The sequence below is a fragment of the Centruroides sculpturatus genome, unplaced genomic scaffold (assembly GCF_000671375.1).
Source record: "Centruroides sculpturatus isolate CEXI.00-Female unplaced genomic scaffold, Cexi_2.0 scaffold708, whole genome shotgun sequence".
NCBI lineage: Eukaryota > Metazoa > Arthropoda > Arachnida > Scorpiones > Buthidae > Centruroides > Centruroides sculpturatus.
This window is the reverse complement of record NW_019385156.1, coordinates 132623-158204: the sequence shown is the minus strand read 5'-3', so window position 1 is coordinate 158204 and position 25582 is coordinate 132623. Positions and strand designations below refer to the sequence as shown.

General features: G+C 29.2%; 2 protein-coding genes across 2 annotated transcripts in view; one reads left to right on the top strand and one right to left on the bottom strand.

Annotated features, from left to right (window-relative positions):
* Positions 1-18: 18 nt before the first annotated feature.
* Positions 19-2199, top strand: LOC111635548 (sodium-dependent phosphate transport protein 1, chloroplastic-like). Its single transcript, XM_023380537.1, has one exon. The coding sequence runs from the start codon at positions 194-196 to the stop codon at positions 1400-1402; it is 1209 nt and encodes a 402-aa protein (XP_023236305.1). The 5' UTR covers positions 19-193; the 3' UTR covers positions 1403-2199.
* A 5904-nt stretch (positions 2200-8103) lies between these two features.
* LOC111635554 (tetratricopeptide repeat protein 14-like) overlaps positions 8104-25582 on the bottom strand; it is a 72059-nt gene continuing 54580 nt past the window's right edge. The window contains exons 13-15 of the mRNA XM_023380545.1: positions 18690-18980; positions 16139-16240; positions 8104-9676 (exon numbers count right to left, since the gene is read on the bottom strand). Of these exons, the coding sequence (XP_023236313.1) occupies positions 8251-9676; positions 16139-16240; positions 18690-18980 (1819 nt within the window). The 3' untranslated portion in view covers positions 8104-8250. The remainder of the gene's footprint in view (positions 9677-16138; positions 16241-18689; positions 18981-25582) is intronic.

Genomic DNA, 25582 nt, shown 5'->3' with positions numbered 1-25582 from the left:
ATTACGGGCATGCGCGTTAGTGGGATGCAACGTAAACAGCTGTTTGTGGGAAGAAAATCGTCGATTTCGTAAGAATTAATGCACGAAACGTGATCGTTTTTTTATGGAAGAATATCGTTTTGTGGTCGTATTTTGTCGTGCCGTCGGTAGGAAATTAAATGGGATCGGTTAGGATTACGTAAAAAGTTTCGTCATGTTGGTGAAGACGTCCAGGACCATCGCTTTGTGTTCGATGGCGAATTTCATCAATGCCGCCGATAGGATTATTATGCCTATTGCTATTATTCCTATGACTGACGATTATAAATGGAATCTACACTGGCAGGGTTGGATATTGAGCGCCTTTGCTTTCGGATACATCACCAGTCAGATTATCGGTGCCAGTGCTGCTTCCAAGTTTGGTGGAAAAGCCGTGATGACCAGTGCCGTGTTTCTGTGGTCCGTGTCTACCGTTATAACTCCCCTCGTCGGTTCTTCCTTGCCTCTTCTCATAACTTGCAGAGTCGTTCTCGGTCTGGGCGAAGGTTTAGGCCTCCCCACCATATTTCACATATTTGCCCACACGGTGCCGGTGGAAGAGAGATCAAGGGCTTTCGGTTATCTGGTGGCTTCGGGAACCATAGGACAGACGATATCTGCACTCGTCTGCCCTCATCTGCCATGGCCGTGGATGTTTTATTCCTTTGGATCCATGGGTATAGCCTGGGTGTTTCTGTGGATGATAGTGTACTCGGAAATACCCGATTCTGAAGAGCAAGAACTTCCACTTGTATATCCTAAAGTCGTTAACGTAAATGTGAGGTGGACGGAATTCATCAATCATTGGCCTCTGTGGGCTATTTACATCGCTCATTTTGCCATGAATTGGTCTAACTACATCATAATGCAATGGTTGCCTACTTACTTGGCTCGTAATCTCGGTGCCGATAAAGAAGCGATCAGTCTGACGGCCATGCCGTATGTCATTAATTCGCTGTGTGGAGTGGTGGCTGGCCACTTTGCAGATTCCTTAATAGTCAGAAAGTGGACTGTGTTATCAGTTAGAAGACTGATGACTAGCATTGGCCTAATAGGTCCAGCAATTTCTCTGTTATGTTTTTGCACTGTTAACAGTCTAATGGCTGCTGTTATTTTTGTATCAATATCGATGGGCCTGTGTGCTTGTAATGCAGCCGGACATCTCAGTAATCATGCGGACGTAGCACCAAATCATGCAGGGATTACTTTTGCAGTTTCGAATACCCTAGCGACTATTCCTGGTATATTGTGTGGTCCACTGACTGCCGAATTAGTTACTCAATCACACGGGAGGTGGTTTCCGGTATTTGTACTTGCTGCAGGTGTGAATTTTGCAGGTGCTGTTATTTATGTCAGTCAGAGTTCAGCAAGCCAAGCTCTGTAAATCAAATTGAAATATCTATTTTTAAACCGATATGTATAATACAAGTTGCCACTAAGACCATTGACGATAAAGTAAATATATTATGTATTCATAAGATGTCAAGATAAAAAAAAAATATTTACTATAAAGTTTCTGTAAATAAATAGTAAAAAAATCTTGAATAGTTTTAAGTATGTAATTATTTAATGTTTCAATGTCAAAGGAATGTTGGCATTGTCATAACAAGGAAGGAAAAGTAATATATTTACAACTTGTTATATGTTCTAAGAATTTAAGTAGGAAAAGAATTCCTATCAGAATAAAGTTAAAAACTTAGTTATAATAACATTAAAGTAAAAAAAAAAAAAACATATTTATTATTTAGAAAATATAGTAGTTTATTATTTGAATGAATTATTTTCCCCATATAATTTGAATAGCATATAGTTTTAACTGTATTTAAGAGAATAAAATATTTGAATATACAAGGATATTTACAAATTATTAAATTCTATTTTGATTTAGTGATTAAACTATAATATTTTACTTAGATGTAGAATTTACACAAGATGCATTTAGTCTATTTAAATGTAAAAATTCTAGTCTTGAGATAGCATAGAATTGTGTAATTAAGTTCTGAATGAACAAAAACAAAAGCAATGCAAGTGACTTATTGGAAACAACTAATCACTTTGAAAGCAATCTTGATATTGTTAAGATCTCTGTGACTAAGTTATTAATAAAAACAATTTTGATCTAAAAACTTTTAGATAAATTATATATTTTTTACATTTTTAGCACTAAGAATATGGTAGTTTAATAAAACTTTTAAATCTATAATGTATTATTAGAATAAGCATTTTCATGAAATTAATTATTATACTGTATATAGAATACAATAATAATAATTATAAGTAATGGATAAAATATATTTTTCTATAATCTAAATCTTAAACTTTCTATTTATAAAAGATCAGTTGCCATTTTAAGATTTGGCAATGTTCTTTCAATCACAGGCTTCCTGATTACTCATATAATAAATATCCTGTTCATAGATTTATCAAATTTATTAGATGACAGATTTATTTTTTTCATAAAATTTCTGATAAATATTTAACACAAAATTATTCTTTTTGTAAACAATCCCACCTTTTTATTATAATCTTAATTATTATAAGATTATTATAAATTTTTGATATTAAAAAGTTTTAAAATTATAGTTTAAATTTGTTTGGTTTAAAAATTTATTAATTCATTAATGTATAACTTATAGATTAATTGTTTGGATTTTATTCTTTTTCAAATTATAATTAATTAAATTTAGATAATAACTGTCTCATAGTGTTACCACAATATAAAATAATAGTAGCACTCAAATCTGTATATTAGATGCACAATATATGGTCCACAGGCCATGAGCTCTGCTAAATGTTTCAATGTAGGCAATCACCTGATTTTGGTAAAAATATTTTTGTTATAATAGGCCTAGGTGAATAGTCATAAATTCTTAGCATCATTTTAAATTAAATCCATGTAATGTATTTAAGTATGATGGAATACACCTCGGGCAATTGCTCATAGAGCAATAAAAGAAAAAGAAATTATGAGATATTCAAGTTTAATATAGTTTTGTTGGATTTGCACACAAATGTTTGTTAAATGTCTATACAAATGCATTTTACCTGTAATACTGCAATCCATTTAAAAATTTAATCTGAAGCAGTCCAAGGTAACACTTAAGTTGGTGCACTGCTAGTTTATACACTACAATGTTCATCATTTTTTTGATTATGCATTATTAATTAACCTAGCAATTTATCTCATATTATCATAGGTATTATAATTTACTCTATTTGTACTTGATCAGTTTATTTTAGTTTTTTGTTTAAAACTCAAGTTTATAAATCTCATAGTAATACATCTTGCCAATTTTAATATTTTAAGGGCCATCTGGTAATTATAGTTTTTAAGCCTTTTTTAATCCCCTCCTTTCCTGTTGTATACAATGATGTACTTTTGGCAACCCTCCCCCATTAATTATGTGTTCACATATCTCTTGACAATGAATAAATGAAAAAAAAGTACTGCAAGCGTTTTCTAATACTTTACACAACTAATAAGTAGGCTTACAATGAATTTGTATGTCACCAATACTATAAAAAAGTCCACATAAATAATGAGGACCAACTTCCACCCCATTGTGTACAATGCCATACTTTTTGCAACCCCTTTCTCTTAAACTGTACACATAATTAATGGACAGACACAAATCAATGAATTAAAACTAGTTTTTTTGTTGATAATCACAAAATTTATAACATTATCTAGTAGAATAGTTAAAGATGCACTTGCTTGGGATCAAAGTAGTATATTAGAAAAATATATTTTAATGTAAGAATGTTAAGCAAATCAATATTTGCAATCATTGATAATCTATTTATAAATAAAATTTATTAAACTACATAACAATGAAAATATCTGTTTAATATACATTTCTGCTTATAGTATACTGTATTTTTGATACTTTTATTTCATTAAAATAGATTATTTGTGAAAATATCAAAGATTATTGTAAAGTTCAACTTAAAACTGTTAAATAAAATATGTAATATGTATACAATATGTAATATTAAACTAATGAAACATTACTTTTATTTTCCTTATTAATATAATTTTTATGTTAATTATGAATTAATCTGAAGAAATTTTGATTATTTTTTTGGTTGCCAAATATATTTTTAAAGAATAATCATTTTTATCATAGTGGGTGGCTGAACTTTGTCACAATAGGGGCATATATCACCTATTAGAAATATGCAAGAGAAATATTATATAATATCCTCTATTAGAACGGTTATATATATATATATATGTATATATATATATAGCTAAAAGTCTATAATAAATGGAAACCATAGTAAGGTCCAGGAGAGCAACATGCAGTTTGGCTATTGTGAGTATATAAAATTAAAATATTTGCATTTTAAAAGTTAATCTTTATTTTTACAGAATATATAATACTTTATAATTACCATACATGTGAAATTTTATGCTCATAATGCATACATATTTTTTAATATTTACATTAAAAAACTTAACTATTCCATTCTCAATTTTTGAAAATTGGCATATTGTGCATATACATGCTTTTTGAAACACTTAACTGTAAGCTTGCATATTATAAAATTACACATTTTATTTCTGTTAAAATGGTAATATGATGTTGAAATTAGAAGTATTGTACAGGGTGTTCAAAAAGTAACTGTGCAGTGAGGAATTTGTAATGACCTTAAAGTTATATGTACAGCATTGCATACAAAACCTGTAAGTTGTAAGTTCTGCATTAGATGGCATTAGTAATTGCTGACAGATGTTCTGGTTTTTGACTACATAAACTTCCATGGAATCTGGTCTGCTAGGTCACTGGACCTCACTACCCTGGTTTTTGGAGCCTCTGGGGGACATTTCCAGCATTTGCTATAAGAGAAACTGCAATATTGTAAATAAAACTTTACTTAAACTTCTTCCATTGCACAGTAACTTTTTGGACATCCTGTAGATTATTTATTTATTCAGAATTTTTTCCAAGAGAATCTGTAAGGCAACTGATGAATGAGAGATAAGCTGGATCCTAACATGAGGGTTGATTGATAAATAAGGTGTACCACAGATTTCTATGAAGTGCAGGGACAGAAACTTGATGGTCAACATTAGCCACAAATAGTCTGTGCAAAGTTTTGGTTTGTTGTGTTGCATTGCTGTATAACAGTCAAGTTTAAAGTCAGATTCATTTTCTTTATTCTGTATTAAGCAGTAATTTGTGAATGAACTTTAACATTGGACAGTTACATGTGAAGAGAGAAACAGGAAGTTTGGTGACTTATTGTGAAATTTTATAAGCACAAACTTGCTATATTTGCAGAGTAAGTCCAAAAAAGTGTCTTTTTCTTGCACCATGATAATGTAAAACTGCAACAGTAAGAAAGCGGAAAATGCACAGAAGCTGAAGTTACTGATTATTCTACATTCTCCTTATACAACTCAGGTCTGGAACCATTAGACTTCTGATTGTTCCCAAAATTAACCCTTAGATATACAAGACTTAACAGAATGTACCATATATGTAACAAAAATCTCATTTATTTTATTTATATCATGAAATTTCGAAAGGTGATATGATTTATTACTTTTTTACGGGCACTGTAAGCTCCTTAGGCTTAGATAGTTTGCCTGATTATTTTCCTCTCACCAGTATATTTGGTTTGAATGCATTTAATTCATATACATGAATTTTATTAGGATATTTAAATATATTATTTTCATATTTTAGAGTAGAAAGGATATCTCTCTGTATGATATTTATTTGTTAAATATTAGTAAAATTATTCAAAAGAAAAAATAATTCAAGAATTTTGTAAATCTAAATGTAAAAAATTAATTTGTTTTTTAACTCATTTCAAAAATTCTAAATAATGATGAACTTAGAATATTCATTGTATATGTTCTGAAAGTCTTTAATCCATTATTTATAGAATCAGGATCTGCAAATAATGGCTTTGATTTGATTTCATTTGATGGGATATAGCAAAGCAACATGGAGGCAATCCACCAAGGAAGGATGCTTCCCAGGAGGACTTTCTATGGGAAACTGGCTCCTATTTGGGCGTTAGACACACTAAAGAAATCCGAAAATTCCACATTGTCATCTGTTGGTTGGCACAAACCTGCAACCAACTATCAGTGTCTGAACATCGGCACCGGTGTGCCTTGCAAATAGTAATAACTAACTTCTGTATTATAGTTTCCTTTTAATTTCATTATTGTTCGAATAGGTCCTGTTGTTCCTGTATAATTTATGTTCAATGTTCTCAAACATATAATATGAATTAAAACTTACATTAATATCATATGTTGGCTGAAATTTTGGTAGTATGGAATTAAAACATTCCTTTCGTTGCTTATTTATTGGATATTAACTTCTCATTAATTTTCTTTCTCAACAATGACAAAAAACCTTTTTCGTTCATCATACTTTAAAAATAGTTGCAGACATTGAGTTTAAACCAGAAATTATTTTATTGACTTCATTTATTTATTTCATACGTTGACAGGGTTATGCATTACATAATAAACAAAAAATTGTTGATTTAAAAAAAAAAATAAAACCTTTATTTTTAGAAAAACTTTTCAGCAATAGAGTAACCATCCAAGTTTTGTCTCCCATCTGCATTCAAATGTCTTGTTGTCTACTAATACTATGAAGCACCTTAAAGTGGTGACTCCACAATAGAGATGTTTTGTGCTCTGCAGTTTGCAAAGTGAAAATCAATCATTGTGGAATGTGAGTAATCTGCAGGAGTTGTAGAATCGTGGCTGCTGTGGGTCGAGTGGCAAAGGTATGTTGTAGCGAGCATAGAATTTGAATATCGGTTGGATGCATGCCATTAACATGGTGTACATATTGAGAAATTGTAATGGGCAAATGTGAAACTTGGACAGTTCTCTAATGTTTTAATGTACTGTACAGTACATTAAATGTTCTATCAATAATTAACTTAATTATAATTAAAAAGTACCATTCTTTTTGGAAGAATCTGTACTTTTGCCAATTATAGTAGTATAATAATAATTGATAATTAACATTTATGTAAAGAATCTAAAGTGTTTGATGTTATTCAAATCAATATTTGCAGATTCGTTCAATTTACAATAAAATATATTATGTATATTGAATATTTATTGGATATATTTATTGAATAAATATCTTTCTAATGTTATTCAACTATACATAAATTGACTATGCATGCTTGATATTTGAAGAATATTTGATTATTATAAATATAACACAGTGGAGTCCTGTACAATGCAGGAGATACGTTCCATATTATAGGAAATCGTGTTACTGAGAGACACATTATCAGACAATGTTATGCAAATTTAAACCTTGAAGAAGAAGTTGAAGAAGAAAATGTATATACCTCTGGATGACAAAATTTGAATTTTGTATGAGTACTAATCACAATTTTTTGTTGCATTACATGGTAGTTCCCCATAATACATTTTATATATGGGCATTAAAATAAAGTACAGTAAATGGTTTTCTATTTTATGGGTATTAAAGTAAACATTGAAATTTGTATGTTATATTTATGGTGTGTGTATGTACGTGTGTGTGTGTCAGATGGCCCCCAAACTGTTCTAGTCATTTTTCCAAAATGAAATTCTATGTTTGGTCAGAGTTCACACATTACATAACTCTTACATTAGGTTCCCATATGAACAGAATATTTTAGCATGTGAGCCATCATTAAAGTAATATTTACAGGATAAGAAGTAAACCAAATCATAGATTAATCAAGGATCACCTAAGGGGCATAAGCAATTTGGTTTAATTGATCTGCAGATTGATAACTTTGAGAACTAATATAATATACACACTACATTATACTGATTTTATTTATGTGCAAATTGTATGTAAAGTAATCTCTACATTCTTTTATAAATTACATTATGCTGTTTTGTAAAAATTTGATTATATTTGTATATTTAATTAAATACTATTTATAATTTCTTAACAAATATAGTACAGATAAGAAATTAACAAAAATCGTCATTGAGTAAGTACAAAAATAAAAATAATTAATTATTTTTATTTTATAGTTTTTATTTTGAATAAAGACATTTATTATTATTATTATATACATATAGACGTAATAGCAAATATTTTTATCACATTTTAAATATACAGTTTGAAAAAAACTGTATGAAATTTCATTTATGTCTTTACAATGTTATTCACAATGTAGATAAAACATTTCAGTCTTTAATTAATATAAACCTGAAAATCTTTTTCGTGTGTTACAAAAAGTCTAGTCTTTAGCTTGAGCACTTAATTCTGCTTTTTTCTGAGCTTTTAATTTTTCTAGAAACATTTCCATTTGTTGTAATGTTTCTCTTTGTTTAGCTGGCATTACCAAATATTCTTTTGTGGAATCTTCTTTGATTTCTGGGGGCGTGCTTGGTTCTGCCTGCAGTACCTCGTTTATTTTTTGCGCGGCAGCCATGGCAGCTTTTAGAGCGTGCTTTTCTTCTGAATTATTCCCCAAAGAATCAAAACTGTAAGATTTTGAAAAAGCTGATTTGTTAAAATCCTTCTTTTTTGCCATTTGAGCTGCTTCTTGAATTCTTTTCAAAGCATCTAAATCTGGTGCTCTACTAATCACGACTTTGTCTTTTCTTGGTACTTTAGAGTAATTTTCTTTGTGTATTTTATGTTTAGAATTTCTGAAATTTTTACTATAATGATAATGAGGTTTAAAATATTTATCATGTTTATAATCTTCTGGAGGTGGTGATTTTGACTTTTTATATTTGTAAAACTTCTCTTTCTCATAAGAATGTGCATATGACCTTTCTTTTTCATAAAAATGAAAATGATGTGACTTTTCTTTTTCATGAAAATGACGAGACTTTGGAGGAAAACTATGTCTAAAGGATGAATGTTCATAATATTCATGAGAAGCTGACTTACTTTTATCGTATTTAAAATTCTCTTTCTTTGTTTCAGTTCTGGATTTCTTTGCACTCTTTTCTGACAAATTTGAACTATGATTTGAAGATTCATCATCATTACTTAAATCATTATTTTTATGATAAACGTCATCGTGATAAGCCGAATGAAAGTGCTGTGACTTTTCTTTTTCATGAAAATGACGAGACTTTGGAGGAAAATTATGTCTAGAGGACGAATGTTCGTAATATTCATGTGAACTTGACTTACTTTTATCATATTTAAAATTCTCTTTCTTTGTTTCAGTTCTGGGTTTCTTTGTACTGTTTTCAGAAGAATTTGAACTATGATCTGAAGACTCACCATCATCACATAAATTGTCATTTTTATGATAAGCGTCATCGTGATAAGCCGAATCATTAGAGTGAGACACTTGCTTTCTTTTTTTGCTTGTGATTTCTGTACTTTCTGGCGACTGCGAAAACCATCTTACTGGGCTTTGTTCTCCATTTTTTGATTTAGATGCTTCTTTTTTAATATTCTGTATGACGTGAATATCATCCTTCTTCTTCTCTAAATAGGCTTTTATATCTCTATTTGATAAAGATGAAGGATTAAATAATGGCATTGCTTCATTCCTCATAACATACACTAGTTTTGATAATTCTTTATCAGTCTTATTTTCATTTCTAGGATAAGTTTCATTAGAACATTTTTCTTTAGATGAAGTCGATGAAGAAGAAGAAGACGATGACGATGAGAATGACAATGATGTTGATTCTTTACTATATTAAAAAGAAAGATTTAAATAATTTCATATTTTATTTATATAAACCAGCGGCGTAGCGTGGGTGTCAGTTGCCCAGGGTGGAGGAAAATTTTGCCACCCCCTTATTTAGGTATCTCAATTTAAAGACTAAAATTCAGTTTCGTCACAGAATAAGTAATGAAAAATCCCGTGCTCATTTCAATGTCCGAATCATAGGTGCGACAAAAATATGAAATGAAATCATTCAAATTTCTACAAGATATTATTATTATTTATTGTGAAATTTTGCTGCCCTCTAAAAGTGCCATCCTGGGCGGGCTGTCCCTGCCACCCCCACTATGCTATGCCACTGATATAAACAAAATCATTTAACAATTAAAAAACATGCTTTGACAAATCTTAAATGTTAAAAAAAAATTATAGTTTTTTTTTAATGTTAAGATTTTTCAAAGCAACTTTATAGGAAATATAATTATTGTGAATTTACTTTTAATGATATTATAGTAGAGTGTCATTTATCTGAATCAATTGGGGACTGAGGTTGTTCAGATAACCGATTATGTATGAAAAAATATATTAACCTATCCCATGTTGAAATTTTTATCCATTGCGTGTCACTTTGAGTTGAATTTTCGTTGATGTTAAGCCTAATGAAAATTTTTATAATAATAATCATGGCTATTGTAGCGTTAAAAATTATTTCTTTATTTTGTACAAACAAAATAAATATATTGAAAAATATAAAAACCAAAAAATATATACTTTAGAAGTTGATCTAGTACTGTATCAAAAACGTTCGATTCAACACGACCCACAGTACTCAGAAAAACACCACACAAAAGTGCCAGTGCTGCCAGTTAAAACACACACACCAACAAAAAATATTGGAGTAGCCCAAGACATAGCCAAAGGTTGCAGCGCCACAGCACTAGCGGAAATTTAAATTTGCCGACTGGAACGCTTTTGGTTAACCGGCTTTCAGATAAATGGCGCTCTACTGTATTAAAATCAGGGCTGTGGAGTCAGAGTCAGAGTCGTGGAGTTTTGGTGTTTTAGCCGAAGTCTGAGTCATAAAAAAATCTGCTGACTCCGACTCCTTTTTACTTATGTATATAAAACGAAAAAGTATTGAAATCATGTCAAATTTGACCCTCCAAGTTTTTTTTTTTTTTGCAAATCTACATGTTTGGAGACCTCTCGAACCCCTCAAAAAGTCAATAAAAGGGGAAAAATTCGCACACACATGTATGTTAACGTCTAATTTGTTTAATTTCTTTATTTTCTGTTCTGAGATATTAAACAATATCTCAGAATGGGTAAAGTTTAAGAAACAAAATGTGGCACTGTGGATTGCGTATAAAGGGGCGTTATTTAATACTATTAAATTTTGGTTCTTAATTAAAGGTCGACAGGGTGAAGACCTAAAAGTGGTCATGGGTCATATCTCTTAATGAATATTTTACTCATTATAAGCATTCAAAATTAAAAAAAAAAAATAAAATAAAACTCGTCTCTACCCTCAAAGTAAGCTTTTTAGCCATTTTATAATAGTACAGTAAAACCCATTAAGATGTTCTCGCCTAAGATGTTAGAATGTATACAGGGACACGATTTAGTTCAACCACTTTAACGCTTAATAACTAACTCCTGTGTTAAACCATCTGACTCCAATTCTGACCACTCTGACCACAGAAATTATTAGGCTTCAAACAGGATGAACAAAATCATGCCCCTCCACATAGTCTAACATCCACACACATAGAAAAAACCTCAAATCTTTTGCATATCTTGAAATTTCAAGGTGTCCTGAGTCCAAAAAGGTAAGAATTTGGGAGGGGCCATTTTTTGAGCGAGCACTACACTTTTCCTCTGTTATATATAAGGAAAAGTAAAAATTATTGAATACATATTTATATATTACTTAGAGAAGTCTTTTAGCTTTGGAATAAAAAGTTTCTACGCTCTATCTTTATTAGAACTCTATTTATTGAATCTTTTATTCTGAAGTCATGTGATGACATTAGAATTTCTGGGTTTCTTTCGGTAACAAGTCCGCCCCTGGTCGGAGTCGGATGGTAAGGAAAAGTCGGAGTCGGAGTCAGTAGATTTTTACGCGACTCCACAGCCCTGATTAAAATAGTATTGAAAACAAACAAAAAATATTAAATTTACTTATAATTAAAGCATAAATTTTAAAAATATCCAATTGTTGCGCTGGCTTTTACATTAAATTTTTAAAATACATTTTAACACGTTGACTCCCATAGTATTTTTCAAGATTCTGGTGTAAAAAACCAATTTCATTTAATCATATTATATTATTAAAAGCTCTAATTATAGTACATAGTAATCATCAATAATATAGAATGTTTTTTTTTTTTAAAAAAAAAGATCTTGTGAATTATCTCATAGCTGGCTTATGTAACAGAAAGCTCTTTGCTAAAGCCAACTAAGTGTTAATTCATGCACAGACATGATTCACAACCTGTTGCTTTGTTACAGCCGAGTCAGAGATATGCATCTAAATTCATTAGTAATAAATCAGATATAGAGTCGAGTGCATCACATTTACGTCTTTCTTGTGTGTGTTGTTTTATAATTATTTTTATAATTAAATTATAAATACCCCAATATGGATAAGAAAAGACCACTGACTGAAAAACAACTTGAGTACTATGGTAATCTAAGTGATCCAGAATCCAACAAGATTTTTGGTGAGGATGGTAACAACAGTAGTGATTATGTACCTTCTGAGGATTCAAGTGAGGACAGTGATGATGAAGTCATCTCTGAACCTGAAGATGAGACTATTCTTGAACCTGAAGGCAATCACGATGCTTCTCAAGCAACCACATCAAATCCAAATGATAATTTGTGGACAGAAAATCAACAAAATCCTGAAGTATTTATTTTCCAAGAAAATATTGGTTTGAAATTGGATACAACAAATCTTACAGTGCAAACGCTGGTGGACTTATTTTTTTTGGAAGAATTTCTTGCATTACTGGTTGAACAAACAAATTTATATGCTGTGCAAGATATTGCAAAACATAAACAAATAGAAAAATCTAAAAGGGTATCACGGGGGAAAGACATCAGTGCTGCAGAAATGAAAGTTTTTATTGGACTAGTATTACAAATGGGCCCTTTGTTATTTTCCTTCAATAGAACCTTACTGGAGTACAAACAAATTGTATAATATAATGTTTTGGCGATCACGTATGAGTCAAAATAAATTCCAATTGTTACTACATTATTTTCACTTAGTTGATAACTTAATACCATTTTCTGACAGATTATATAAGGTACGACCTATTCTAAATCATTTCAATAATATTATGTGCCAAAACTGTGTGCCAGATAAAAATATTTGTATAGACGAAGCAATGATGTTGTGGCATGGAAGATTACATTTCCGCCAGTACATAAAAAATAAAAAACACAGATATGGTGTCAAACTGTATGAACTATGTGAATCTGATGGTGTTGTTATGAAAATAACAATTTACAGCAGAAAATCTGAGGGAATTTACGGTAATTTAGATCACACTACTGATGTCTTACACTTACTTGAGGACTATATCAATAAGGGATATACAGTATACATGGATAATTTTTATAATTCTGTTGCTCTTACGAAATTACTGACTACATGAAAATCTTGTGTGTGTGGAACTCTACAAAATAACAGAAAGGGGAATCACAGAGATGTGGTAAATCAAAAACCGAAAAAGGGGGAGTTTATTTGGCAACGAAATGGTCCTGTTGCTGTATGTAAATGGAAAGACAAACAAGAAGTCTTTACCATTTCAAACATGCATGTTGTTGAAATGGTAGGTGTTCAATCACAATGGAAAACTTTTGATGAAACCAAATATAATTCAAGATTACAATCAAGGAATGTCTGGCATTGACTGATCAGATCAAATGCTATCATACTACATATCTCTATGAAAGTCTATTAGATGGCCTAAAAAGGTTGAATTACATGTTATAGATATATTGTATATATATATACAATGCACACAAACTTTTTCGAAAAGCAACTTCTTGTAAAATAAAACTTATAAAGTTTAGAGAAGCATTCGTCAAGGTGTTGATTGGAGAAGAGATTCAACCAGTTTGAAAAAAAATTAGATTGCAAGAGCTTCATTATTTAGAGAGAATCCCACCTACCAAAAAAAAAGAAAAAAAAAAAAAACAGCATCCGACAAAGCAATGTCAAATTTGTACCAAAGCTAAAAAGCACTGAGAAACGCATTATTTCTGTCCAATCTGTCCAGAGAAGCCAGACCTTTGTGTAGAAGGTTGTTTTAAAAATGATCACAAACAATAAAAATATTCTTTTGCTTTTGAATAAACTTTTATGATTATATTTTCTGTTCATCTATTAATAAACCAGCAGATGAGCCAGGTGTTGCCCGGGCAAAAAACAACAACAAAGATTAAGATTATTAGATTATTTCGTACTTCTAATTCTTCTATTCTAGTAGCCTGGGATGCACCTAGTGGGTGTTCTAGCAGCAGCAGTGTCATTCCGTGGTATAAATAATAATAAAATAATTATTATTAATAAATTTCTATTACAAATACAAATAATAATATACTGAATTTCTCATGGCATATCCTACTAAAATGCAGCCAAAAATGCAAAAACTGCATCAAATAATAATATACTGAATTTATTGTTAATTTAAATAATAGCTAGGGGTGCCCCTAGTGGCATTTTTGGTGACAGAAAGAAAGAATGAATCTGGTTTTCCAGCTTTATATAGCTAGATGTTCTGTTCATGTAAGCAAACCTTGATTTTTGTTCTCGCCCCTGAGGCTATCTATTCATATTTACACAAATTTCATTGTAGCTGCACAAATATGGCAAGTAAACAAAATACAAGATAACTCATAGTTGGTGTCCTAGGCAATAACGCAAACTATGAGTTATCTCATAGTTGGCAGTCAACGTGTTAATAAATCATTGTTATACAAAAATTTGTTCTTTGTTTTTATGAATTTTTGGTTCAGCCTTTTAAATGTAGCTGAAGTACAGAGCAAAAAGTTGATGAATACAAATATAAAAATTATTAAAAGCTGAAGAATAGTACATATTCATTAACTGATGCAAGATTAATAGAATTTGATATTATGTGAAAACAGCAGCTAAAATATGGCTCATAACTACATGCAACTCTCAAATGCCAACAGTGTTTACGTAAAGTATCCAAACATTCAAAAATGGTAAAAAGCTTGAATAATATCTAAAGCTTGAAAGAAAAAGTGTATTATGTTAGAATGATTAAAAATCATTAGATCTTAATACCTGTAAATTATGAGTTTGCAACTTTTTTCATGTATCAATCCCTTTTCAGAAAAATTTTTCTCCATCCACCCATTTATATATACACATGTCCAAAACTTAAGATGGATGGCATTTATGGATGAAATTTATAAAATTGATATTTTCCAACTTTTAAATATTTAATTTATTAAAACGACTTCTTACAGGATTACTGGAATGTATACTTCACACTCGAGAACCTTAAGAGTCCAGTAATAACACTTTAATGGACATACAGGCTGACCTCCATAAAGCCAAACTGGTAAGATTGTCACATTGAATTGAACACCTTCAAAAACCTTGAGACATTAGAAATTTACAAAGCCGGCTTACATGGAAACTGTATTAACACAAATGATGCCATTAAGGTTTCCTATGCATGGAGGTACTGTTATGAAAAACAGGCAACACGAGCAGTCAGCAACCTTTTTCTGTACCTTTATTTATATCATATTATTCACTGTTTATGATATTGATATAGTTCTATTGCCATGGTATCATAAATGGATAAAAGTTGTATACATGTGCTTAGATTGTTCCATAGATTTTAAAATAATTTTTAAACACGTTGTTCCATACATTCCATAGGTTTTTAAAAAAAATAATTTGTAAATATTGTTCTTTGCATGCCAAGTTTGAATCTTACTGGTTTTAAAAACCTGAGGAAGACTGGGGTATGGTTGAAAACATTAGTTTTCCATTAATGTGTTATTACTGGACTCTTAAGGTTCTTCAGTGTGAAGTATTTAATTTATTTTCATATAATGGAAGAAGATAATAAATACAATATAATAAATTAGAAAACCAAAAAATACTTTCTTCAATATTAGTTCAGTTAAAAATGAAAAAATATCAATGGATAATAATTTTATTTCTTAAATATTTGATATCAATATCAATATTTGTTAATTACACCAAAATATCGATTTAGCATAATATTTAATAAGATTAAATTAATCTAAAAAAATAAATAAACATTTTGAAAATTGTTTTGTTCGAAAAATATTTGGGAAATGCTAATTTGAGTTCTGGTGTATTTGAGCAATAATATCAACAAAAACAATTTTATTTAATATATTAATCATAATTTATAAAGTAAAAATTGTATTAAGTAATCTAAAATTTCAAATAAAAAAATTATACCTTAATTCATTATCTTCACCAACTTTTTTATAATATTGTTTTAAACGCTCCTCTAATGAATTCTTATGAAATGAAGATGACGACGACGATGACATTTCAGATCTAATAAATAAATTTTAAAAAAAATTAAACAACATAAGATACAAATAAATTAATTAAAAAATTGATTATATTTCTTTATTTATTATTATATTATATATGTAATCAATATTTATAATTATTATACAGTGTTACCTAAAGACATATAGCTGAGAAATAATTCTGAATAATAAACATTCCATATATTTTAGTATTGATAACTTCAATTGCTTTGTAAATGTACATTTTCTTAAGATAACATAAAAATAAATGAAGTGAGAAGTTGTAGAATTGTGACCAGAAATTTAATTCAGATTTAAAATTATAGAAGTTTTATTCATTTTCAGAGAAAGTTTCTGAAGATGAACGAAATGAACCATTTCATTATCAAGGATCATTTACCTCATTTTCAGCAAATTTATCACAATGATAAATATTAAAAATTTTTTAAAACTTTTCATTTTACATTTAACAAAGTTCAGTGCTATCTTTTTTTTTTTAAAAAGTTATATTTTATTAAATTAATATTTTGTATTTTTTGAAAAATAACTGAAAGTTAGTCTTTTCAAATGAGTGATAAAATCAGTTTATGAATTTATATTAATTTCTATCATTCTTGATAAATGCTTATTATCAACAGATGGTCTTGATATTTAATGTTTAAATGACATCTGCATGCTATTTATATACAAGTTATGTGTATTTTTATCTTTGATTTCAATAAAAAATACACTGTTTATCAATTAATATGATAAAATTTTAATATAATGAAATACTGTATACTGTAATGTTAAATATTTTGTAATATAAATAATTTAAAAAAAATAAAATATATCCTAGAATATTTTAAGAATATTCACTACATCACTTAATCCATTGAAACTATTTCTTTTTAGTTATCATTTTTTACTAAAAGTGCCATAGTGGTAGTGTTTTTTTTAAGTTAGAGTCGACCCCCTATAACACTGTTGATAATTCCGTTTTATATGAATTCCATGTTGTACGAGTCACTTAGATTTTACAAATACGTGTGCTGGGCTGTGAACTGATCACGTATTTGTAAAATCTAAGTGACTTGTACAACATGGAATTCATATAAAACGGAATTATCAACAGTGTTATAGGGGGGTCAACTTGTATTGATATTTTTTTTATAAAAATGTCTTCCACATGTCCTGAAATTTCATCATAACAGATTAAGTTACATTTGGAATACTAAATTTCTCTTCAGACAATGTTGAACAGGGATAATTTAATTACCCATACACTGCAATAAATATCCAAGTTAAAGGAGTTTAACTGAGAAATTTCAAACAGTTCGCTGCATACTCCAAATCTTGCTTCCTCAGATTATCATCTTTTTCATTCCTTACAGAATTTTTTAAATTAAAAAAAATTTTGATTACTTTGAAGGTATCTTCAGAATGACATTTAATTTTTTAATTAATCCAAAAGCTCTCTAGATTTTATCAGTGTCATTTTTAGTTATTTGATAAATCTAAGAAACAATATAGACCACACAGGCATACAAGGCACCTGAGACCCATACCCAAGGATTCCCAAACTGACAAAAAAAATGGTTATTATTTTGTTTTAAAGCTTTAAATCACACAAAGGCTATATTTATATGAAAATCAAAAACAACATGGTGATCACTAATCATTATTTTACTGACAAACAATATACAATGTATTTGCACAGCTCTAACATAGTGATCACTATGTTAGAGCTGTGCAAATACATTGTATATTGTTTGTCAGTAAAATAATGATTTGTGTGCAGCATACTGTATACAGGCATCAATAAGTGCAAGTCAACACAAATATAACTTAGACCTAGTTGATGCTGTCAGTTACGATACATACATAAGAAATGGACTGCTTGTAGCAAGTAGCCCATTATTCACTTAGATACTTGTCATCACCAACAAGGGGCAAGTAAACTTATGAGTCCTATCATCCTATAATTGCATTTCTAACACTAACAAAAGTATAATGATGGCCTATTTGATATTAATACTTAACAAACTGATATATAGATAGGTAGGTAAGTAGTAATTTATTACAACTTTGTATTCTCTTATTACTGTCATTTTTTTGTACAGAAATTTTAGATATGCAATATATTTTAAGGAGTACTATTGGTAAACAAAATATATGCCAAAATTCTCAAAAATGTTGTATTTATCCAATTAAATTTTAATATTTAATTTAAAAATATTAGGTGAGGCCTTTAGTCCTCAAATGCAAAATATATATTCAAGATTATATTTTATTACTTTATATACATCAACTTTTATATAAAATTATTAGTTGACATGTAACCTGATAATTTTGTATTCTATTATTTGAATTGTATCCAAATTCTATTTGGAAAGATTATTCTAATAAAATTGTGTTGTCAAAGGCCCAGCTACAAATTAGGACCTTACAGGCACAAACTTTTCAAACAACCTAATAATAAACATACTTACTTAGAAGCTGGATATAAACATTTATTTTCAGAATATATTTCATTTTTCCTCCTTGATTCAAACACTTCATTTTCATTAGTAATTCTGCTTTCTTCATTTCTAAACCTTCTTGGTGGTGAAGAACTTTTATCTTCTATTTGCTGCATAGTTTCTACTTCATTATATTTTTTATATTTTGGAGAACATTTTGAATATTTATACTTGTCATAGTTTTTATATTTTGCAATTACTTCTTTTGGATGACCAGAACTCATTTTATCTAACAGCGGTGATACATTGGCATTAGNCAGTATATAAAATATTAATTTGACGATGAAAGTTTAAATTATTCTAATTATTAAATATTTTTAAAAATATACTTTACGAAATTTCACATAAAACACAGCTTTTCGGGTTCATATAAAGAGAACTTATTTAACAATCTACTTGTTTCAAGCTTTACTATTAAATGAAGTTTACCTCAATTTCTTTTTTTTTTTTGGTAAAGAATTCTACTAGAGACGGAATATTTGAAAATTACAGGAGGAACTTGTTTAAATTGGCCAGTAAAAGTGGAATAATTAGAATATTTAGGGATGGAAAGGGATGGATGAGAGCGGGAACAGGCAGGAAGGGAAGGAAGAAGCGCATGTTTTGCAAGGTGGATGATTGCACTGACTCGGACCGCAATGCACCCGCAGCGCACCACATTTCTCTCTTGAAAAGCAATTGAAGACTGACTTCGATGACGTCACGACACCGTTTTCAACAATAGTCGGTGAACAATGAAAATCAATGAGAATCCAAATGTCTCGAAACCTTCCATTCATCCTTCCGCGTAGGAAAAGAAAAGAAGAGAGAAGGACAAAGGGAAAGGAAATTTGTCAATGTGTCAGCGGAAAGCACTTTAGACGGGATAGCCTGTAATCTAAGCCTAATTTTCTGAGCTTGGCCGACCATCTTTTCTCATTGTGCCGCCAGATCTCTTCTGTTGGACGAATCTTTGACTCTTTTTCTTGCGCGAATCCTTCAACGACAAACTACAATTAAAGTTTAGTTGGTCACGTCTTCTTGCTTTCAAAGAATCAATTGACGCTAACACTTTGCTGCCTTCCCCGATTTTTATCAAACTCCCGGACAGAAAATCCCAGCGTTATTCCCTACACGAAAAGATTTCCCTGTGGAGCCAAAATAAATATTTTCCTAATATTTCCAGTTTATTATCAATTTTTCTCCCTCGCAATCCTTAAAATTTAATTCTGATTAACTTTCTTTCGCCTTTTTAATTATTTTTCCAATCGTTCTCCCTCGATTACAAGAGGAAAATCGTCTGAAGTTGGACTCCTCCCTGCGCCATTTTAATAATTTCCGTTTCCTACTTTTATTAAAAATTTTAGAATAAAATTTGACTGATATTTTAGAATGGAATTAATTTTATTGTCCTGAAAATAGAACTAACAGAATAATAATAATAGATTTTCTAGTAATTAATCTCTTAGAAATAACCAAATGATATAGCCAGATTAATTTTTGGGCTAGAACTTGACTAATGAAATATACAAATATTTGGACTAATCTGGAAAAGATTGATCTGGAGTGAGGCTCAAACTCACAACTTCTCTTACTGTATAGATGTTTTGCCAATTATATCACCTGATCTCAGTCTGATACTTTCTTCCAGATCAATTAATTAATGCGATATAATCATATAGGTTGCTTGCTATGCCACACTTATGTCTTGTTAATTAATTGATCTGGAAGTGAGGATCAGAAAATAAATAATCAATAATATGAATAAATATAAATAGTCAAACAATAAGTATCAATATAAAACAAAAAAACGTATAGAGAAGAAAATATTGTTTTTAATGGAGTAATAAATACAAAAAACTTTCGAGCTTAAAGCTTTTATAGTAGCAGATTTATAGGCACTGCATTTCTTCCACAGATAAATCAAGTAACAGTTCACACAGGCACCCAAAAAGTCACATGGTATAATTCAATGCTCAGTTGAGTTGATTTTTTCAATGTAGAAAACCACAACTTATCAGCTCTCCAACTGTTCAAAATGATGTCATGACCTAAATTATGCACTAAAATCATAATAATGTGAATTGGCCTTAACAATTCATCTTCAGAAATGTGAAGAATGTTCTGCTTTTATGGAAGTACAAGCTTGAGAAAAATTGTTGTTATAATGATTAAAATGTCACTATTAAATCAGGTAGAGTAACTCAGAAATTAACACAAAAATCATAAGTAAATTAAATAAATAATATTATATATTTTGGAAATTTTACATTAAGAAATAATTAATCAAAAAAAGTCATCATCATCATCTAATGACATGTAACCAGTTAGGATGTAACTTGTGAGCCATTTCCAAGATGTTGCCAGACTATTAGGGTCACACTTATTAAAATTCTAGATTTTGAACCTTTCTCGTAAATCCAAATATCTTCTTTACATTATAATAGAGTTAAATTTTAGTTTTAAATAATGTACGTTAAACATTAACATTTAAAACCAAACAAAGATTATTAGAAAAAATTAACTAATTTAATCAAATTTCTCACAGCAAATTTTTATTTTAAAATAGTCATTGTAAAATAAATAAAGCTATAATTTTATTAGGTTTCAACACATTCTGTCCAATTTTGGATGAAGTGAATAACATTTACCAAAAAAAATTTCTACATTAGAATAATTCTTCCATTAACATCTTTCCAAAATTACACAAATATTTTTATTATTATATAGTTTAATAAATTTGTGAAATATAAAATTTAGTAGTATGCTTATATTCAAATATATATATAGTATAAGATAAACAATATAAATAAAATAGATTTCAAGTTTCTTACCAACTGAATCAATTCTAACAAATATATAAATTTGTGTTTTCAATTAAGTTTTAATTAATATTTAAGAAAAACCATATTAAAAACCAAAATCCAAATTTACAAAACTGACATTATATATGACAAATTTAACAATTAATATAATTGCAATTCATAAAGTACTTTGTAATCTGATGTAGTAATATTGACTAAATACCAATAAATGGCTTTTAGAAAATAGTCCAGAAACATTTAAATATAACATGTGTGAGATCTGAAAGGCCCTGGGTCTAAAATAGTAATTTTATTAATAATGTTAATATATTGTCATAAAATATTATTTCATTTTGGTGAGAAATTAACTTTTTCCAACGTGGGAAAGATAGCTAACAGATGCTACTTCCTTCTAGGGAAGTTAGAACATCCTCTGTTTTTCCCTTATCCGCTAAAAATCTAGCTCAGATGGGAACTGTCTACCCCTCTTTGATTCCCCTTTTCATCCGTTCACATAAAAGAGTTTCTGGCAGATGATTAGTCGTAAATCATGAGATATAGGGGAAATTTATCAGAATTCGGGGAGTTCATCGACAGTCCTGGAAGAGGCAGGACTCCATACATATTTCTCCTGATGACCAACGCCCTTAGACGAGTCACATAGAATAAATCCAGAGTTAGCACTGAGAAGATACACTTTGATTTTGTGCACATATCGATCTCCCATGGAATGAAGGTTGAGAACTTTATCTCTAAAGTGCCCCTTGCCTACAAGAAGAAGATGAACGACAACATAAAACAGGTTGTATGTTTACTAACGATTTTGTGAGCTCTCTCTCGATCGTGTATCAATTTAATATAAGTCCATATATCTCTCGACTGATAGGTTGTAATTTGTAGTCATTGTCTCTTACTACCATATATTTGTATTATTTCATTGGTATACGTTTAATTAAATTTATTCTTGATTATTTGTTAAAGAATGTCTCCTCTAGAGTCTCTGAATCAAATCTATAAAATAATCACACGCGTGTTTGTCCACGGATCGATTAATTGACAAACTGGTGTCACGGAATCCTGACGTTGGATAAAGACTTCGCCGTCTATATCCTATTTAATATTTAACAGCCCTCCTGTAAAAAGTTTCGAGAGCCGATCTTGCGATCGGAGCCCGTAAGTGGCAAGGATCAAGATCTTTGTCCTTGGCTGATCTCAACATGCGTAATTTTCTATACAAACTTTATTTAGAAAATAGAGGAAAATGGAAAAAAGAACAAAACTTAAATTCATCAAAAATACAGAAATTAATGATTGATGTCACAACTCTCTATAGTATACAATTATTCAAATTAATTTGTATCCAAAAATGTTCAAATTCTTGGCATTCCATAGTTGGAATGATTATGAACCTGAAGCAGATCTTAGTAGAGAATTGAAAACATTCGTTCATTTAGTTGAATTTGTATCTTAATGGAAATGTAAAGGTTTAGAAGTGATACTATGATTGATGTCAAAAACACAAAAGAAAATAACAGAAAGTGATGTAAAAAGACGGTTTACATGCCTTTCTGAATGAGCTCCCAACTCTTCAATCTCATTAAAAATCATTACTTTCGACAATTCATAATATTGAATTAATTCTACTGTTTGAAAGACAGATGAGAATAAAATAAATTTTTGGAAAATTATGAACTACTTTGATTAATTTAACTAAATATTTTGCAGGTCAGTGTCTAGAGTTTAAAAGCCACATAATTTGGTGATGACAATGTCTTTTGCAATGCAAAATCCTGTATTTGGTAATTCAGAAATAATAAAGGATACTACTTGTTAATATTTATGAGCAAGATACATTCACGAGCATTGATTGGTACTGTACGAGAGTGGAGCTACATAAGACGATGAAGTAAAGAGGTTTGACTGTATCATCTATAATATTAAATACAGATATTTAATAGATGATACAGTCCTGATATAATACAAGCTTGATTTTAATATTGATTCATATACCTAACCATTAAATTTATCAGACTATAAATTCTCATAATATCAGGCTCTTCTTAAGAAATGATCTTTTTTGTTTTCTTCAAATCCTCTGTTCATAACAAATACAAGAGAAACATTCATTATGAACGGAAGATTTAAATAGAACAAACGTAAAACATACTTATCAAACTATATTTATGCTAATATTAAATCAATTCAACTAAATAATTATTAATTTTAATATAAGATGACAGCCTACACCAAGTTCATTTGTAATTTAGAATTACTTATTGCAAATTATAGCCCGATGATTTATGGCAGTTGTTGGTGTTCTGTTTCGGGCTGATTCTTTTCTTCCAGTTTAATCTAAATTATTTAATTATTAATTTTAATATAAGATGGCACTTAACACCAAGTTCATTTGTAATTTAGAATTACTTATTGCAAATTATAGCCCGATGATTTATGGCAGTTGTTGGTGTGTTATACAGTAATTCAGATCATCTATCTTGTATCAGAAAAAGTCTGATACAAGATAATGAGATACCAAAAAACATCTTATTGACTTCCATCAATGAGTTTAATACATTAGAAATGTTTTTGACCTATTCACAGTTTTCATCAGTTAGAACCAACAGAAATTGAATAAATCAACAGATTGAATACAAAACTAATCTGTTGGTACCTAATGAATAGGTCAAGAACATTTCTAATGTATTAAACTCATTGCTGGAAGTCAATAAGATGTTTTATAGTATCTTGTTGTCTTACATCCAATTTCTTCTAAGAATATTTTAATTGATATAAGATAGAATTTTCATTAGTGGATCCAAAATAATAATAAACTAATTAAATTGATAACAAATAAAATAACATATTTTGCTATTATTTTTATAGGAAAAAAATGAATCATGGACTAGTGAAGCAACATTTACAATTTAATAAGTTATATTTTAAAATTAATTTTTTAATTTTTTAAAAACCTATTTTTTTAATAGGTTTTTCAAAAAAATATTTAAAAAGTAATACATCAACAAAACAAAGGATTCCGTATCTAGAGATGATAGTTTATATGAAATTTTTGATATGATTATATTTATAAAGGGGTTACTAAAAATTAATATAAATAATAACTGGATAAGAAAACTTTAACAAATAAGCACTTGTTATTGATAACTGAAAATACTTGTTCTGAATTTGCTAATTTAATTAGCCATTATTAAGTTCAATCTAATATTAAAGAAAATTTTAAGATTCTAGAACTTTGGTTAAAGTTCACATGAATTTGATTTGAACATTAGCTACATTTTACTTATATTTTACTTGTGCAATTTTTCTTTTAGAAGTATTTTTTTTAATTTTGAAAACATTTAGGATTTTAAACAAAGTTACAGAAAATACAACATAAAAATAGTTAATGATTAATAACTATTCTTAACTAAATAATGATTTGAGATGTGGTTATTAATATAACAAATGCTACCCATAACTGTTCCTTTGTCAGTGTATACACAAGAACAAAGTTAGAAAAATAAAGAATTTAAATCTTCAAAAAATAATTTTGACTTTAAACATTAAGAATATATAGTCTGATATTGATTTTAATAGAGTATATCTGTATTTGTAATAGATGTCATTAACCAGTCATTCTTTCCAACTGATTTATAACAGCTCTGAAAAAAGCAGTTTGAAATGTCTCTCCAGTTATGCAAATCTTTGGTGTCTCTTGAGACTAGAATAACTTAATTGAATAGCTGTTTTGCAAATTTATGAAGGTATCTTAGTCATTTGCCCTAAAGTTTACTATCTAATATTCTTTGCATCAAGTATTTATGCCACAGAGTATAGTCTATTTAAGTATATTTTCTTTCTTTATATTGTTTACAAGATTTTTCTCTGTCTACATGTTCAGTATATTCTTCTCATCTGTATACTTCAATATTAAAAATTTACTTCAGAATTAGTCTTATTTAGTAGACTAATTAGTATAATTATAAATGAATTGTTCAGACATATATATATATATACTGTATATATTCAAAATTTCTCATTCATTTTTAATATTTTCAAGCCTTTCTCATTATTTTTGTGTGC